The 18218-nt window shown below is 44.9% G+C and overlaps 1 protein-coding gene across 2 annotated transcripts in view; it reads right to left on the reverse strand.

The window, feature by feature from the left end:
• Positions 1–1960: 1960 nt before the first annotated feature.
• The window catches only part of JADE3 (jade family PHD finger 3), a 134659-nt gene continuing 118401 nt past the window's right edge, over positions 1961–18218 (reverse strand). For both annotated transcript variants that reach the window (XM_078065338.1, XM_078065337.1), the window contains exons 10-12: positions 8537–9007; positions 6989–7106; positions 1961–5067 (exon numbers count right to left, since the gene is read on the reverse strand). In XM_078065338.1, the coding sequence (XP_077921464.1) occupies positions 4157–5067; positions 6989–7106; positions 8537–9007 (1500 nt within the window). In that variant the 3' untranslated portion in view covers positions 1961–4156. The remainder of the gene's footprint in view (positions 5068–6988; positions 7107–8536; positions 9008–18218) is intronic.

Here is an 18218-nt window from a genome sequence, read left to right on the forward strand (position 1 = left end):
TTAGCGTGTAACGTGCTCTCCCCTGAGCAGCTCAAAGATCGGAAGCGCTAACCGCCCAAGCGGGAGGGTCTTTCTCTCTTGAAGCTGAGGGGATTATGTCAACGAGGTGCTAATTTTCAAAATGTCAGCAACTCTTAGCTCGAAGTTTCCTCGTCATGTGGAAACGATGAGACCCATGTCCCTGTGTGATTTACAGAAGCGATACTCTCGAAGCTCATGCGGACTGGAGGGTGGGGCTGCAGGTGGTTTCCACGCTGAGGTCACTTGCTGTAACGGGTGCAGCTTCATCAGCCCAGCTCCCCCTCTCCAGCTGGGTTCCAGCAAATCGGCAAGGTGGCGCGGGAGGTGCAGTGAGGGGAGGGGACGGAGACTGAGAGCTTAGGGTGTCCGCCCAAACCCGTCTTAACCAGAGGAGAAATGCTCGCTGCTCCGACAGGTTATCTAGATGATTCATAGATTTAGGGACCTTCAGGCGGAACAACTCATCATGACCGAACAGGGCCGGGGACACCAGTCTGGGTCTGGAGCCGCCCCCACCTCAACTCACTTCAAGGACAGCCATCCTCACAGCTTCAGGCCATCCGATTATTTCCAATCCCCGAAGGAACACAGGAACACGAACTGAATTCACAGAAGCCTCCTTTAAAAACAGTGCTGAGGGTCACAGAGCTCCCTGCGAAGGAGAGACCGTCTCAGGGCACGCCTTTATCAGCTCAAAGTGATTTTGTAAAAAAAAAACACACGGTTGCTGCTTTCCATAAAACTTGAAAAGAGTTGAATTAATGCTGTGAAAATCTAATACATGTTTATTATGAATAAGATACATTTCTGGAAAATATCACATGAAAGTTACTCAGTGGTAAGGTTTTACTCCTATCAAGTGCTTTTTCTCAATTCTTAAGGGTCAGCAAACATGCTGAGGATTGTAAAGCCCAGGAGGGGAAAAAAAAAAAACCCCAGGGCTATGCATCGTCTGGTTTATTCTCTGAATTTCAGTTTCTTCAACACAAAGACAAAGGTTTCATCTCCCACTGGCAATATAGACATTGGAATAAAGCCAAAGCTTGGGGCGCCTGGGGGGCTCAGTTGTTGAGCGTCTGCTTTCGGCTCAGGTCATGATCCCAGGGTCCTGGGATGGAGCCCCGGCATCGGGCTCCCTGCTCAGCGGGGAGTCTGCTTCTCCCTCTGCACCGCCCCCCCAAATAAATAAAATCTTAAAAAAAACCCGCAAAGCTTTTGTTGGGTACAACAGGGTATGTTTATAGTTTCAGTTCTCCAACATCTTAGCTAACAATGTACTGAATCAAAAGAGTTAGCCATTAATGAGAGAGGGAGGGAGAGGGAGAGAGGGGAAGGGGGGGAGAGGGAGGGAGAGAGAGAGAGGGAGGGTGGGGAGGGGGGAGCGAAAGAAGGGGGAGAAAAACAACCTAAGCTATTAACTATCTTCACTACCGATCTACCCAATGACCTTTGGTAAGTGCATTTCTCAAACGTATGTTTGAGAAAATGTTTATAATGCCCTCAGAGTCCCCCCACGACACTGCAAAACCCGTACCACAGTAACACACTCACATGACTCCAGATAGAATGACTATTGTAAAGAGTGTATGTTTAAGTGATGCCCGCTCTAAGTCTTTTGGACTTTGTGACTTTAGATAGGATCCATTTCCTTGGTGATTTTAAATGATGAGCCTAAGGTTTTGTCTTACTAGCCTGATGAAATCATGATTTGGGGATAGAGTCCAAGGCCCCAGAGTTCTCTTTGGTCCCTGGTATTGACATGAATCATGAATCTGTGCTGCTAAACATTCAATTCCTCCTCCTCCCCCCTCCCCCGCTCTGTCCTTTCCCCCCACCATCTGTGTTGCTTAATGAATAAGATTTTTAAATATAAAAGGAACATATGTAAGATTTTCTAAAACCCATATGCCAAATTAAGAAATGATCACACTGACAGCAGTTAGCAGTTTTCATAATTTAATGAAAAAGTATTGGTAAAAAGGTGACATTTGAAAAAAGACTGAGTTTATCTTGGAAAACTGGACTATATAAGACAAAATGAAAAAAATTAACAAAAGAAGGTTAAGAGGTAATACTTCAAACAACAGCAAAATGTAGCAAATACATTTTGGGGCAATTGAAATTTACACAACTGAAGGCTCCTTCATTTACTTAGGAAAATCCTGTAAAAATATTACAACTATATTTCCCTGACTGAAATGATTTTAGTCAATCCTCTCCCAATGGCATTACATATGGAATTTGGCTGAAGCACTTTTTCAATGTTTGCTTTTCCTCGCACTCACTCAGAATCAAAAGGCATGAAAGGACACAGGCTGTGGTACTGGCCTTGAACAGAAGGAGTTTAGAACACAGCTCCATTATAAATTTCATTCCCAGGAAGGTGTCAAATTCATATCCACCCCAGCAGAACTCAGAGAAAAAGCACAGGAACCTAGTGCATACAGACGGGAAACAGTCTCCCTCATTTGGCGAATTCATTGCTGTTTCCATCCAAGCAGAACACGGGGTGCCTACCACACATGCTACGGCGTGTTCACACACGTACACGGGCAGAGAAGAAACATCGTCAAGGTGTGGCCAAAGGGGAGGCAAAATGCAGACGTTTTCCAAAAAGGAGGAACAAAGCAAAAGCCACGGAACCCACGAACAAGGCTGCAGGAACGGAAGCGGGGAGAGGAGCAGGGCTGTGTTCCCCACGTTGGCGGAAAGCGGAGGAGCCCGGGGCTGCCGGGCCGCCTACCGCAGCGGGGCTGTTGGTTCACCAGCAAGCAACGTTAAAAATCTAAAAATGGCCTCTTTTGTCTGAAAACTCCCACTACACTTTCCCAAACTAGAAGAAAGAGAATATTAATTTAAGGCTAAGAAGAAAAGAGAGCAGAGAACTATAGTCAGCTTCACATTTTAAAAACTGTAACATTTCCCCCTTCTTTAAATGGGAAGCAGACATGTTTTATCCCCCCCCACACACACATGTAATTATTCTCTTCCTCCCAGAAATCAGTCAAAGCTGATAGTTTGGGAACAGGGTATAAGCAACTTCTGAAAAATGGCTCCAGCCTTTTTGTTTGGGAAACTGCCTCGGATTCAAAGTTGGTACAAAGCTAAATTATATCCATGTGTTAAACACACGCTTTCAAATTCTGTTTGACGATAAAAATCTGTTTCAAAATTAAAGCAGGTAAGAATACTTAACCTCTGTGCATTTTACTATATTTTAATTATACCTCAATAAAAATTTTATAAACATTAAAGCAGGTATACAAAAACTGTCAGCCAAACTTATTTAAGTCAAACTGATTTGAAAACAATAACACAAAAACCCTGACCTGGTACAAATCCCCCAGAATTGGTCTCACTTTGGGAAAGGCTCTGGGATCCTTCACAAATGCCTAAGTTGCAAGAATCAGAGCACTTTCCTTGGAAGTAGTACTTTTTTTGTACCTTTGTAAACACTATCCACAAGTTAGCCTTTTATGCTTGTTAGACGGGTGAAGTAGTTACAAGTGCGTCCCCAACAAGCAAGTCTAGGAACAGGCACTGGACACTCAGAAGCATTAGGAGTATTGACTCGGTAAGGTAAGATACTGCGAAAAGAGCTCAACCTTGTGCGGAGCAAAGGAAGAGGGTAGTGAGTCTGACAGTATCTGAGATGTCGGTCCCTGGTCTCTCCCCGCAGCGGGTTCCCAGGTACCAGTGGAGTTAGAAACTGCCTACAGACAGGGGCTCTGGGAGTCACAGGCTGTAGCTTCAAAAGATAAGTAGTTTTAGTGTCTGATAATCATGGTCTCTTGCAAATCCGTGAAGGACGCAAGGACTCTTAATACGTATGTGCGTCAATGTGTTTATGTGACTGGAGAGCTGTCCCCAAGTATTTACTGAGCAAGTACTCTAGGCCCAGCCGTTCTCAACAGCCTCTGGCAGGAAAACTTCTGGATAATCTGCAATTCTTATAATGTGCTTGTGAAAACTAGACTTGAAACTGTTTCAAAAGCTGCAAGCCAATTTACTGTGGAAACATTTTATTCTTTTCACTACAATTCCTCCTGACATATGCTAGAATCCTTTTGGTGTGGGGGTTTCCCCCAATGGATGGGGCAAAGGCAAAGATTACGCTACTCTTGGAGGTTGCTGATCACCTCTGCATCGAGCTGTGGGAAAGGGGATGTGTCTTGCTTTTGCCATGGCAATCCCGTCGAGAGTCATGGGGAGGATTTTCCCTGTCTGAGCTAACTCTCCTTACCCTGACTTTCTCTTTATTCCCATCACTCTCTGCCTCTGAATCACTCAGCTCCAAATCTGGGCAATACCCATCGTTTTCCTGATAGGGAGCTCTCCCTGCAGACCGCCTGACAAGCTGCTTGCCCCAGAGCTGCTCCTTGGGGTTAATATTCTTGGTTGGCTTTGCACAGCACTGGAGGTCCTCTGCGGTCCTCACCCACCTGCTGGTGGCCTCCTTGAAGGACCTGCTAAAGTGTTCCACAGTAGATTTTCTAAAGGTGCCCTGACTGGCCAAGTGGGAGCTGAGCATGGACTCCTGGTCACAGAACATCGCACTCGAGCTGTCTTTTTGGGTGACATCTCCAGACCAGCTGCCCTCCAGGCCGTTGGATCTGGCAAGCTTGGAGGTAGGCTGACTTTTCCCGTTCCCCATGGAAGACTGTCCATGCAGGGCAGCCTGAAGGACCAGAGGCTTCCCCAGCGACTGCCCGTGATAGAACTCTGGAGATGGGGCGCTCCAAGCAGGACTGGGATCCTTCGCTTCGCTCCTAGAGTGGCCGAGACTGGCCAGCACACGGTTATTTTTGCTCTCCAGTGGGTGTCGTGGGTACGGTCTCATTCTCGTTTCTAGTGACTCCTGAGGCACCTGCGTGCTCCTTATGCTGTGAGCAGGGGTGCTGCTAGCAGAGGACAGGGCTCCGGGCTCAGGCTCTGCAGGGCTGTCTCGGCAGTCTTCTGGCGCTGATTTGGGCATTTTTAACTTTAAGGTAATTCTTGGTGGTGGGTAAAACAGTGAGTTTTCTAGTGCATTTGTCAAAGGAAGTCCTGAAAGCAAAAAGAAAGCTTGCTGTTCACACCCGATTGAAAGAACGGCGCGCGCTTACCGCAGCACAGAGGGAGCACCGAGCCGCTCCTGCGCGTGTCTGACAAGCCCCGGGCTCGCTCTGGGTGTGCGTCGGGGCACGGAAGCTGGGGCGGGCCGGATGGGAGGTGCGGCGGGGGTACCACCGGGGGAAACTCAGCGATGCCACCGTTCACTGTGTGGCTCTCGGCCTCCTCCCCTCTGCCCTCCCAGTGTGTAAAGTGATCCCAAAGACGAGTGCGCCACCCCCTATATCCCCAGCTCTGCCCCCTCCATTTCTGAAAGGAACATCACTAGCCGTGGTTTAGGACAGGTCTCCCTATCTGTGCGTGCACGTGTGAGTACTGTACAGCACTTGGGATGTGTCTTAAAAAGGTTTCAGACCCTACCCTCCAATCTCTTCTGTCCTTCCTAAAGCAAGACAAATAGCAACCCTCAAGGACATAGCATAGGCTCTGATGGGCGAGGAGTAGGTGGACATGTGCTTTAACCTGGCAACAGCGGAGATGGCAGTGGGTGGTTCCCGTGTATTTTATGTCCTGACTAAAATCATTTCCCGACGACGAATGGCCACCACGGAGGTGCGGGGCAGGCTGTGCGGCGGCAAGGCCAGCAGAGAAGAATCACAACAGTCCTGCCCGTGACCTGCTCTGGGCTTGGCCCGGGGGGTACTGGCAATCGGTTACCTGGTTATATCACCCTACGATCATATTTAGAACAGATCTTCCTTTCTCTATTACTTGGAGTGCTCTGAAATGAAAACAAGCACTACCGAACAACTCCTCCTTGCAGAGGGACTTGACCTTGGCCCATGAGAGGCCGGCCAGTAGGTGCCTAGGCAGCGCGTGTTCCCTGAGGGTGTGTGGTGAGTACCACCAGCTCTCATCCCCGCCAGGGGCTGCCACCTGCTGACAGCACAAGCAGTCACAGGGCTGGTTCCCACCCAGCAGAAGCCACATGGTCTCAGGGCCAATCTCCTTGGCATGCGGGGGCCCCTCCCTGCTGTCCTTTGGTTTGCCTTGTCTTGTCCGTCCCGGTGCCTTTGTGGCTGAGCAGCCCCGCTCCCGCCCGCTATACCATTCTGCTGTGACCCACGATCCCTGCAAATACCCCAGAGCCTTTGATGCCTACGTGACACCTCATTTCTGCGTGTCTCTCTTACTCTATGGCTGGCCCTTAGCTGGAGCTGGATTCTGTGCACCCTGCGTAGTGACTCCTGGCTGCCCAGGCTCTGCCACCAACCTCTGTATTAAATGAGGTACAGGGAGGTTACAAATGTCACCAAACGTGACTGTCACTGCAGCCAAGCTCCCCATGCTTAGGGCACTGTAATTATGCTCACTTGCCTCTCTCACCAAGTGGGCAGCACACCCTACAGGCAGGGACTCTGGCTGGCTGACGGCTCCGCTCTCTAGCTCAGTTCTTAGGCCACAGTAGGTACTCGACAAATATTAGTAAGGAAGAGACAGAACCCAGGTCTCCTAACTACTGGCTAGGGGTTTGTTTTAACAAATTACTGTTAAGATGAGTAACCTTGGAATTAAACGTTTTCTGGAAACTAGGATTAGATCCTATCCTACTGATTTCTAAATGAATCTGATGGTTATAGAATAATTTCATGGCTTTAACTAGTGGCCCTTGGTATCTGTCTCACACCTAGATTATCTGCCCTAAACCTGCAAGCCCCCAACCCCACCTTGAGATTTCTTGCCTCATGAGTTGACAGTGAAATGGGCCATGTTGTATCAGGGTTGGACTAGAGCAAATGAGATATTTGACAAGAATTTTAAAACATTTTTAGGTAAAACAATGGACATAAAATTTAAATTGTCAAAGTAGGATGTAACCAGAGTCTATATCAGGACATCTTTAATATAAGGTTACCTGCAGCAATTTCCTGGTTAAGAAGCTGGACTTGCAAACCGAAGATCTGTTCCTGTATTTTGTTCTGTGATAGTTTCAGCTTCTCTCGCCTGCTTATCATGTAGCACAGATTTCGGACCTGAAAGCCCAACCCACAGCAAACAGAGTTTTGTCATGTTACGTAAACCTGACAATTATAAATTGTTTAGCTAAAATGAAGACAACTAAAATCAAGCGGGGTATGGGGGTGGGTGAGGAGAGAAGTCAGAGCACAGAAGCTGCGAGAGGGCCACTCTACAGGAATTCACGTAGCACGGCAGTCAGGGGATCACGGTCCCCATATCAATCAGCAGCACAAGCAAGACGCTCCTGAGCCGCCTTGTGGAACCTCCTGTCCCTGTGGTGTGATGGGCCCAGTGTTCATCTGCACAGCCGAGCTGGGAAGACAGGGTGAGGATTGAACATTTCGGCCTTCCCTTCAGATCCCTGAATAAAACAATGGTGATGCCGGGTCCAGTACAATTTTCTAATGAGTGCTGGACCAGCAGGATAAATGTCTGCTGGGAAGACTGAAAGTGGCTTTTTTGCTTACACCTCCAGCTCGGCCAAATCTCCACAGTCACAAGGGGGCAATCCTCATGCTCCCATACTCCCTGCCCCACCTAGACAAATCACCCCACCTTTCTGGGCCCCAGTTTATTCATCTGTAAATAGGGCTAACAATAGTACTTTCTTCATTGGCATGTTGGGATTAAATGAGTTAATATTTATGAAATGCTTAGAACAGTGTTGCCACATAGTAAGTGCTATAGATGTGTGAGTTCAATTTTACAAAGTGAGCCAAATCTATTCCCTTCCAAATTCTGGTAGCAGAGAGAAAAACAAGCCATCTCTATAATTATACTTGATTATAAAATTCTCTAGGGTAAACACAGGGCCTAACTTATCTTTGAATAAGTGAGTTAAATGGAATTATCTGGTGTAGAGTATCAACCAGAGGCGATTTTGACCCCCCAGGAGGCATTCTGGTAATCTGGAACCATTTTTGGTTGGCACAGCTGGGTATGTTGGGCGGGTATTTGTTGGGGGCAGGTAGAGGCCAGGGATGCCGCTAAACATCTTACAGTATCCCCCACAACAAGAGACAGTCCCCTCCAACAAAGAACTATCCAGCCAGAATGTCGGTAGTGCTGAGCCTGAGAAACTCTGATCTAGTTCTTCCCTCAACAAAATTCATTCTCTCTTCAGTCCATAGTCTCATGTGTCAGTAAAATACAGCTGAGCCAATTTAGGCTCAACAGTGAATAAAAAGTAAACCAAATGAGAATTTATTTCAGATTTAAGGTTCCTACAGCATATAAGTGAGGGTTCTCTAATTCCCTTGAAAGTGCCTGTCAAAAGTTTAAACAGAGTCTAATGTTTGGGGCCACCGTGCAATGAGAAGATAAGCAAGGACACAGAAGCCCACACTATAAATGAGTTGGCCTTTAGAAAACAACAAACTGGAAGCAGGGCCTCCATTTCTATGCAGACCGAGACCTAAACAGTAGCCACAGCTGATCACCTTACCCTCTCTAGGTCTTGCCGTAGATGCATAAACATTCTCATGCGAGTGTGAATACTCTCCTCTTTTGGCTGCACCAGGCCGTTTTCTTCATCCTGCTTCGGAGGAAATAACGGTTTATTGAAGTTACTTTTCCGCTTCAGTTTCCAGTAGTTATAGATAAAGTCCACGGCTAGTGTGGGCAGCCCCAGCTCTGTGGCCACATCTTCCACGCGGACCAGGGAATAGAACTCCTCCTCCAGCTCCCGAAGCTTCTGTGCCCGCAGGCCGGTTTTCTCACTTTTGGCCTGGCTCTGCTCTGTAGCCCTGTGTAGGGGGTACTCAGCCTCCCCGAGTTTCTGCCTATTTTGGCTGTGCTTGAGGCAGTAAGACTTGAACTTCACTTCATCGCCCTCATCGAGGATGGTCTTCATCTCTAGGCTGTGCTCAAAGGCACAGGTGACGTGGAAGGCAGTGATGCAGCTTTTCACAGAGCACTGTAGGAAGAAAAGATGTGTTAAGGCAGCAGGGCTGGGGGACGGAGAGGGAAACCCTATATCCCTCACGGGAAGCAAAGGAAAGGCACGGAGAGAACTGGTCCTAAATTGACCATGACAGATGCTTTACAAGTAACCCAGGAAATTTGCTTTATAGAAAACCGAAAGAACAGAGGGAAAAAAAAAAAAGTTCAAACTCCCCTTTCAGGTTTTAGCTCAAGCACTCAGATTTTCTGAGAAGTCTTCCTTGACCCCTCTGAGGAGTCATGCTGTACCTTCTCTGTGTCCCCCACATCACCTTATTATGTGCTTCCATAATGATACTTTTCACACTGTACCTAGAGTATAGTAAATGTCAAATCCCTGGCTAGAGCTCTTAAAGACAGAAGCTGTGCCATTCATTTTTGCATTGCTATCAACTTTTGAACAAGCAGGTGCTCAAGAAATGCTTCTTAAAAAAAAAAATGCTTCTAAAGAAACAAAAGAAAAAACAAAGTCAGTATTATTGCCAGAGTATCTACTGGTTCTGAAAAGGCCACAGGCTCTCCAATATCTAAGTAACCTAACTTCTTGAAATTGTTCTTACATAGGGGTGCTGTCCAACATGGAAGCCAACTAGCCAAAAGTAGCTATTTAAACTTAAATTAATTAAAATTATATACAATTAAAAATTCAATTCCTTAGTCACACTAGCCACATTTCAACCATACTGGACAGCACAAATTTCCATCACTGCAGAAAGTTCTATGGGAAACTAGGGCTACAGACAACCTGAGATTAAGTTTATAACATTCTGCCATTCATAGATGCAACACCTTTGTTAAGTAGCATGCACTGAGGGTTCATTTACAGAGTGGCAGAGTAGGAAGAAGCCGGCCCAGGACTGCCGTACTCCTAAGCTTCACTTAGTCTCAATTACCATGTGTTCTGGTTACAATGCTACAGCTTTCCTTCCAAGGATTTTAAATGCTTGGGTGCATGTATATGCTTACACAGAGGAGGGAGAGAAAGCAATGGAGGATTTGTTTCTAAAAATAGTGGGAATTCCCATGGTGAAAGCCAAGTCTCAACTCTTTCGGAAGCCTGCATCTGGGCGGCAGACTGCTCAATTACCTGTATGTTGGGTTTTTGATAACTACAAATAGGGAATGACCTTGGGCACGAATAAAGACTAAAAAAATGCAAACCCTGACAAGTTTCCTTATAATAGATGGAGAAATTCAACACCTAAGATAATACTGGTAACCATCAAAGCTTTAATGGGGACAGATTCCATTTCGGCTAATTTTACAGGATAAAGAATTCCAGAGATGAAATATAATTCTAAGATCATCTTATCCAGCTCCACATTTATTACTGCTTGTCCTTCCCTCTAGAGTACCTGATGTTCTACCTCCACTGCCCCGCCCCCCCCCCAACTCCTTCCACTTTTCAAGTAAGTGATAATCTAGCCACTTAAACTGCATTCCTGAGACAGCCCACCCCAGCTTTGGACAGCTCTACTGGAAAAGTTTGTTACCTTACACTGAAATCTGTATCCTTAAAATGTCCATGTATTTGAAAAACCTCATGAAAATGATGATAACGAAAGCCAAAAATGTACTTTTATTTGGGCACCTTTTGTTATCACTTGGCTAAGAAACTAGCCAGTCATTTAGAGAACATATCATAGCAAGAGGCATTCTTTAGCAAAAGATTAAAAGTGTTGGGCATAGTGCTCTTTCGCTGTTTAGTAACTGATAAAAATATGGGAAGAGAAAGCAAAAGGACTGTCTCCTATTCAAGGGGATGAATGTGTGACATAAAACTATTACTGATAGGAAGCTAGGGGTGCCTGGGTGGCTCAGTCAGTTAAGCATCTGCCTTCAGCTCAGGTCATGATCCCAGGGTCCTGGGATCGAGCCTCACATCGGTCTCCCTGCTTGGTGGGGGAGTCTGCTTCTCCCTCTCCCACTGCCTCCTCCCTCCGCTCATGCTCTGTCTCTCTCCCTCTCTCAAAGAAATAAAATCTTTAAAAAAGGAAGCTAAAAAGGGGGGCCTGGGTGGCTCAGTCATTAAGTGTCTGCCTTTGGCTCAGGTCATGATCCCAGGGTCCTGGGATCGAGCCCCGCATTGGGCTCCCTGCTCGGCGGGAAGTCTGCTTATCCTTCTGACCCTCCCCCCTCTTGTGCTCTCTCTCTCATTCAAATAAATAAATAAAATCTTAAAAAAAAAAAAAGTCAGACAGGGGCACCTGGGTGGCTCAGTCGTTAAGCGTCTGCCTTCGGCTCAGGTCATGATCCCAGGGTCCTGGGATCGAGCCCCGCATCGGGCTCCCTGCTCAGCGGGAAGCCTGCTTCTCCCTCCCCCACTCCCCCTGCTTGTTTCCCTCTCTCGCTGTATATCTCTCTGTCAAATAAATAAATAAAATCTTAAAAAAAAAGGAAGCTAAAAACCTGAAATGTCAGGTCAAATGTATAGACATATGTAGAGACATAACTATAAATTACTCAAAATAAAAGAATACATGAATAAAAATTGTGTACTTAGATGAAAATTGGAATGCCCCTGGGAAACTGCCATAAAATCCATCCAGTCGCAAAAAAAGGTCATTCTATGATATTTATAGCTGAAGGTCTGTATATTTTGGTGGTAAAGGAGAAATGCCAACCAAGTTTTGGTGCCAATCAAATACCTATTTACTTTCTTCCAAAAACATATAGTTAGAACATTCTATTAAACAAAATGCCTTTATATACATCTCATTTATTTCTACTGTAACCACTTAAGGTGACAGAGGAAGTATTATGATGCCCATTAAAATAACAGCTTTATTGAGATATAGTTTATGTGCCATAAAAGTCACCAATTTTAAGTATATATTTCAATGGCTTTAGTATGTTTACAGAGTTTTGCAACCATCACCACTACATAATTCTAGTACATTTTCATCATTCTAAAAAAGAAATCTCATGCCTACCTGTAGTCACTTGCTGTTTCCAATCCCAGCCCCAAGCAACCACTAATTTAACTTTGTGTTTCTGGAGATGTGCCTATTCTGGACATTTCATATAGGAGGAACCATACAACATGTGGCATTTTAGTCTGTTTTTTTTTTCACTTAGCATGTTCTCAAGGTCCAACCCTGTTGTAGCATGTGTCAGAATTTCATTCTTCTAAAAATGTGGCCAAATACTGTTCCATTGTATGGATATACCACATTTGCTTATCCATTCATCACCTGATGGACATTTGACTTGTTTCCACTTTTTGGCTATTATGAAATAATGCTGCTGTACATCTGCGTACGAGTTTTTGTGTGGACATATGTTTTCATTTCTCTTTGGTAAGGTGCATTAAAGGATTAACCTTGCCCAAAGAAAGGTTTGGTCCTGTGCCCCCAGCTCCTAAGAGGTAACCTCTAAGCCTCTGGAATGTCCTGACTGATAAAAAGGTCTTTGTTTATCTGGGGTCCTTGGCCATGTCAGAGAGTCTACACTAACAATGTGATTTATGGTCGAGGCTTTGGGCCACATGGGATGAGCCTGACCTCTGGAGGGACTGGAGACTACGGTTAGCCATGCGGGTGGGTCAACTGTGTCTAAGTCACCAACTCCTGATAAAATCTCTGAATGCTAAGACCTGGATGAGCTTCCCTGGTTGGCAATACTCTGTGGATTATCACACATTATTGGTGGGAGAAATACACACTGTCCACAAGACTCCACTTGGGGACGACAACTGGAAGCTCCATGCCTGGTCTCTCCTGGACCCTGCCCTATGTGCCTCTCCCCTTTGCTGTTTTTTAATCTGCATCCTTTTACTGTAATAAACCGTAACCACGAGTACAATGGCTTTTCTCAGTTCTGTGAGTCCTTCTAGTTAATTATTAAAGCTGAGGGTGGGTCCTGGACACCTCTCAAACTGCAGGTATATACTTTGAAGTGGAACTGCTGGGTCATATGGTGATTCTACATCTAACCTACTGAGGAATTGCCAAATTGGTTTCCACAGTGGCTGCATGTTTTACATTTCCACCAGCAAAGCATAAGGGTTCCGATTTCTCCACATTCGTGCCAATAACTGTTATTGCCTGCTTTTTGACTATTATCACCCTAGTGAGTATGAAGTGGTATTTCATGGTGGTTTATTTATTTTTAGGGGGGGAGAGAATAATTTTCTATATATTCTTCAGAAATTATAGAAAAGAAATGAGTTAAGAGATATTCTGTCACCCTCTAAAGAAAATAGTGTGTCCTCCTCAAAAGGGGATGACACCTGCCTGGAACAGCAAGGGCCTGGCGCTTATGTCCTCAGCAGTTCCTGTCCTGCTTCAGGACAGTGTCCATTTGGTTGTCTTTTATTTTTTTAAATTTTATTTTATTATGTTATGTTAGTTACCATACAGTACATCATTAGTTTTTGATGCATTTGGTTGTCTTTAATCCCAAATAATCTGTGAACAGACAACTGGGTGGTATAGTAATTTTCTCAAAACTCTGTCACTGACACAATGTCATAAATGGTTCAAGCCAGCCTACAAAACCTACTCCAGCCATTCTATACTTAAACTCCATCACCCACAGTGGCCACTAGCCCTTCTGACCTCTCATCCCTAAGGGTCTGCAAGGTTGGAGGGCAGCTGTCACTTCAGTGTTATTTAACTTTTCCCATGTTTATATCCGGCCTCCCTTAATCGACTATAAACTCCTGAAGGCAGGGACCAGAAATGCCTTAGAACCAGAACAGTTTTTACTGACAAAATTTGGAATATATGAAAAAATATTAAGTACAGTCACTGAGTAGGCATACTTGCATTTCTCCACTTGTTGAAGATTTTCATTTGTTTTTAAAAAATTCACTTTCCTCATAATCAAACTCCTATTAGCCCAACAGTAAACTCATGGCAGCCCACTGATTTATCCTGACTTCAAATCCACTTGCATGTGATTTCAAACATGACCACATCCCTCTACTGTCAAAAGGGACACTTATCTAGTACCAAATGTTTGATGATTCTCCTCAGTTTGGTTGGATGAGTGCTACGGCTTTCCATCAGCAAAGTCCAATTAACTCCAAGGAATAATAATATGAATAATTAAAAACAAGTACAACTACTATTACCACTAACATTTACTGAGTATTTACTCAATGTTTGGCACTGTGCTAAGCCCTTTACCACGTTTTTTTAGTATATGTGCTGCCGAAGCGAGCACTGTACCACGTTTTTTAAGTAGGTACTATTATCATCTCCATTTATAGATATGGAAGCTGAGGCATTGATATGGTAGGTCACTTCCGTGAGATGGTATAAAAAGCAAGGAAGGAGGTGGAACCAGGATGTGAACCCCAGAAGTCTGGCTCCAAAGGTCATATTCTTTTCTTTTTTTTTTTAAGTAAGTGTATGTGTGTCATTTATTCATTCATTCAATCAATGAATCAATCAATCAATTTCTACACCCAACGTGGGGCTTGAACTCACGACCCTGAGATGAAGAGTCGCATGCTCTTCCAGCCAGGTGCCCCCAAAGGTCCTAATCTTAACCAGTGTTCTTTCTTTCTTCTCAGGGAAAACCGAAAGCCTCTGGATCTAGGTTGAATTGGGCTTGAACATAAGCCATATAAGGACCCTACAGGAATTCTGGAAAGCTGGCAGTTAGAGGGACTGTGGCCAAAGTCTAGGCAAAATCCAGAGCTGTCTGGGGCATCTCATTTGAACCTAGTCTTTATGATCTGGTTCAGGATTATCAGAAGACTTCACGCTCAGGAGAAAGGTTCTAGCTTCCAGATATGGAAGCTGTAGACATTGGCTACGTTTAGACCCCAAACCCACCAGTGCTGGATTCTATCCTTCCCCAGTGAATGTCCCCAAATCAAAAGAAGAGGATAGATATATGTATTCCCACTGCTGGGAAGCAGGAAGAACAAACACAATTCACAGATAGTTAAGAGATCCATGAAGAGTTAATAAAACAAAATACCCTAAATATGTTACTAATCACAAAGACTTAAAATAAACCTCCCAAGAATAATGATGTTAATAAAACTTGACCCCTACTGAATTACTATATTTGTTTACTATGTGATTCACATACAGGGAACAAGACGCTAAATTACTAATGAGTTCGGAATTAACTTTCTTTAGTGGTGGTTTAAAAGGAAGAAAAAGGTTTTGGTCTAAACCCACAGGAAAACTAGGTATCAACCATGGAAAACAAACGCCACTCTATTAGTATAAGTAGAATGTAGGTGAGGAAAGAATTACACACTTCAGAAGGTCACCTGATGTTCATTCCCTCTCACTCAAGGGGGAGGGTCTTTCCTACAGCCTGGCACTCACATTGCACTTCCCCAAACCATAAAATGATTTCACACCTCTCCTCAAACCTCTGGACCTCACTCTCAGCTGATGGTCCTGCTTCCTACCTCACTGAGGAAATTAAAACAATCGAAAGAGCATGTCTGCAGATCCCCACCAACACACGTACCTAATACTGCACCTGCACTCTGCCTTCAAGGCTCTTAACAGGGCAGAACTATCAGTGCTCCTGCCCAAGGACACCCCCTCATCGCACGCTTTACCCCACCCTCTCTCACCTACTGAAAACCTCACTCCAGCAGTTTTTCCTTTCCACTGGATCACTCCCTTTCATGCACACTGCGATGTTCTATGTGGTAACAAGTGTACACACATATTTGGTATTTCTACCATCTTAACGACAAGACCTCTTTACCTCACTTTTTTGAACTGTTCCTACTCCCTTTCTTTGTCCCGACCATTGGCAATGTAGCTTTTGCATTCACTACTGCACCTAAACGGTTCCTCCCAATTACCAATAATCACACTGCTAAATTCAGGGGTCAATCTCTAGTCCTCCTCCTACTTCAGCTGCATCTTTACACCACTGATCTTTTCCTTCTCCTTGAAATGCTTTCTTCTCTTGATGTCTAGGCTGCTACACACTCTCGGTTTTCCTCCTGTCTTCCTTCTGGCTTCTTCCCAGTCTCCTCCTGCTGCTTCTTCCTATTCTGCTGGAGTTCTTCATGTTGCAATGCTTCCAGGCCTAGTGCTCGGTACTGTTCTTCTCTCTATCCACACTCACTCACTCGGTGATCCTACCCAGTCCAGGCCAAAGCCATCTCTAGGCCAATGGCTCCCAAATGCATGTCTGCAGTCCGGGACTTCTCCCAAACTCCAAACTCACACAGATACTTGCCAGCTTGGCATTACCACTAGGATGTCGGATAGACATCTCAAACATAAATGTCTAAAACTGAACTCATCATCTCTTCCCCCAAATCTGTTCTTCTGCAGATTTCTCTATTGGGTTTATGGCAACTTCATCCTTCCCACTGTTTGGGCCCCAAACCTGGAGGCATCCCCAACTCCTATCTTTCTCTCCCACCTCATATCTGATTCACAGTCAATCCTTATTGGCTCCACCTGCAACATTCATCCAGAATCTAATCACTTTTCACTACCTCCACAGCTACTACTCCAGTCAAAGCCACCACCATCTCACAAGGATTACTAGAATAGCCTCCTAACTGCTTTTCCTGTTTCTAACCTTTCCTCCCCCGTCTATTCTAAATACAGCAGCCAGAGCTTATTTTTGTTTTTAACTGTTTACTATGGAAATTTAAAAACCTATATAACAGCACAGAGAATACTAATCATGACCCCCATATACCCATCAGCCAGCTTCAATAGGAATTAATGTATGACCAATCTTGTTTCATCTTTAACCCCCACAGCACCCTGCCCCCAGATTATTATTTTTTTTTTAAGATTTTATTTATTTATTTGAGAGAGAGAATGAGAGAGAGAGAGAGCACACATGAGAGGAGGAGGGTCAGAGGGAGAAGCAGACTCCCTGCTGAGCAGGGAGCCTGATGCGGGACTCGATCCCGGGACTCCAGGATCATGACCTGAGCTGAAGGCAGTCGCTTAACCAACTGAGCCACCCAGGCGCCCCCCAGATTATTTTGAAGCGAATATTAGACACCATATCATTCTACAGAGTGATCCCTTAAAAACACAAGTCAAATCATGTCACTTGCCTGCTCAAACCCTGTCAGTGGCTCCCCCTTTTTAAACTGAGAGTAAAAACAAAAGATCTCATAAGGGCCCTGGAAGCCCCACACCAGGGGCTGGCAGACTATGGCCCACAGACCAAATGCGGCAGCTGTCTGTTTTTGTGTGGCCCAAGAGCTAAGAATGGGAACTAGGATGTTTTTACATTTTTAAATGATGTAAAAAATAAAAAGAAGACTACTTCATGACACGTGAACTAATATGAAACTGAAAGTTCAGAGTCCATAGAGTTTAACTGGAACACAGCCACGTTCACCTGCTTAAGTACTGCCGGGGCTGTCTCTGCGCTCAAGGCACAGCTGAGTAGTTGCGTCACAGCCTGTAGGACCTGCAAAGCCTCAAATATTTACTCTGGCCGTTTACAGAAAACAACCTGCCGAGCCCTGCCTTAACCAGTCAAGTTCCCATATGACCTCTCTGCTACTCTCTTCTCACTCACTCCATTCTAGCCTCGTTAGCCTCTTTCCTGTCACTCAAACAGGCCAGACACACTCCTATCTCCGATCATCAGCTGATCCCTCTGCCGGGAATATTTTTACCCGAAATATCTGCATTGTTTTCTCTCACCTTCAAGTCCTTCCTCAAATGTCGCCTCTACCATGAGTCCTACTCTGACCACTCTATTTAAACCTGTAATGCATGCCCCCTGCCCCACACTCCCCACCTTCTGACCGTACTCCACATTCTTCCTTTCTATAGCACTTCCCATTTTCTCATGCACCATTTAGCATCTATTCCTTATTCCCTATTTCTCCCAACTCAAACCTAAGTTCCACAGCACAAGGTTCTTTGTTGGCTTGCTGATAAATCCCAAGTGCCTAGAACAGTGCCTGGCACACGATTAGGCACTCAAATATTTGTTGAATAAACGTAATTCTTTATAATAAAAAATTTAAGAGTCTTAATTTGGTACGATCTTTACAAAATGCAGACTCTAAGCTCTAAGTAATAAAAGTAAGAACCATTGCCCTGCAGATGAAAAACCTACTCCAGAATGCTTCCTCCATCCATCTGTTCATCCATCCATCAATCTAATATTTACTGTCTGTCTGCCATGTCAGGGGTGTGGGGGATCTAAGGATGAAACAGTCTGAGCTTACAGTCTACTAAGGAAGATAAATCTCAGATAATAACTCA

The sequence above is a fragment of the Halichoerus grypus genome, chromosome X, assembly GCF_964656455.1.
Source record: "Halichoerus grypus chromosome X, mHalGry1.hap1.1, whole genome shotgun sequence".
Taxonomy (NCBI): Eukaryota; Metazoa; Chordata; class Mammalia; order Carnivora; family Phocidae; genus Halichoerus; species Halichoerus grypus.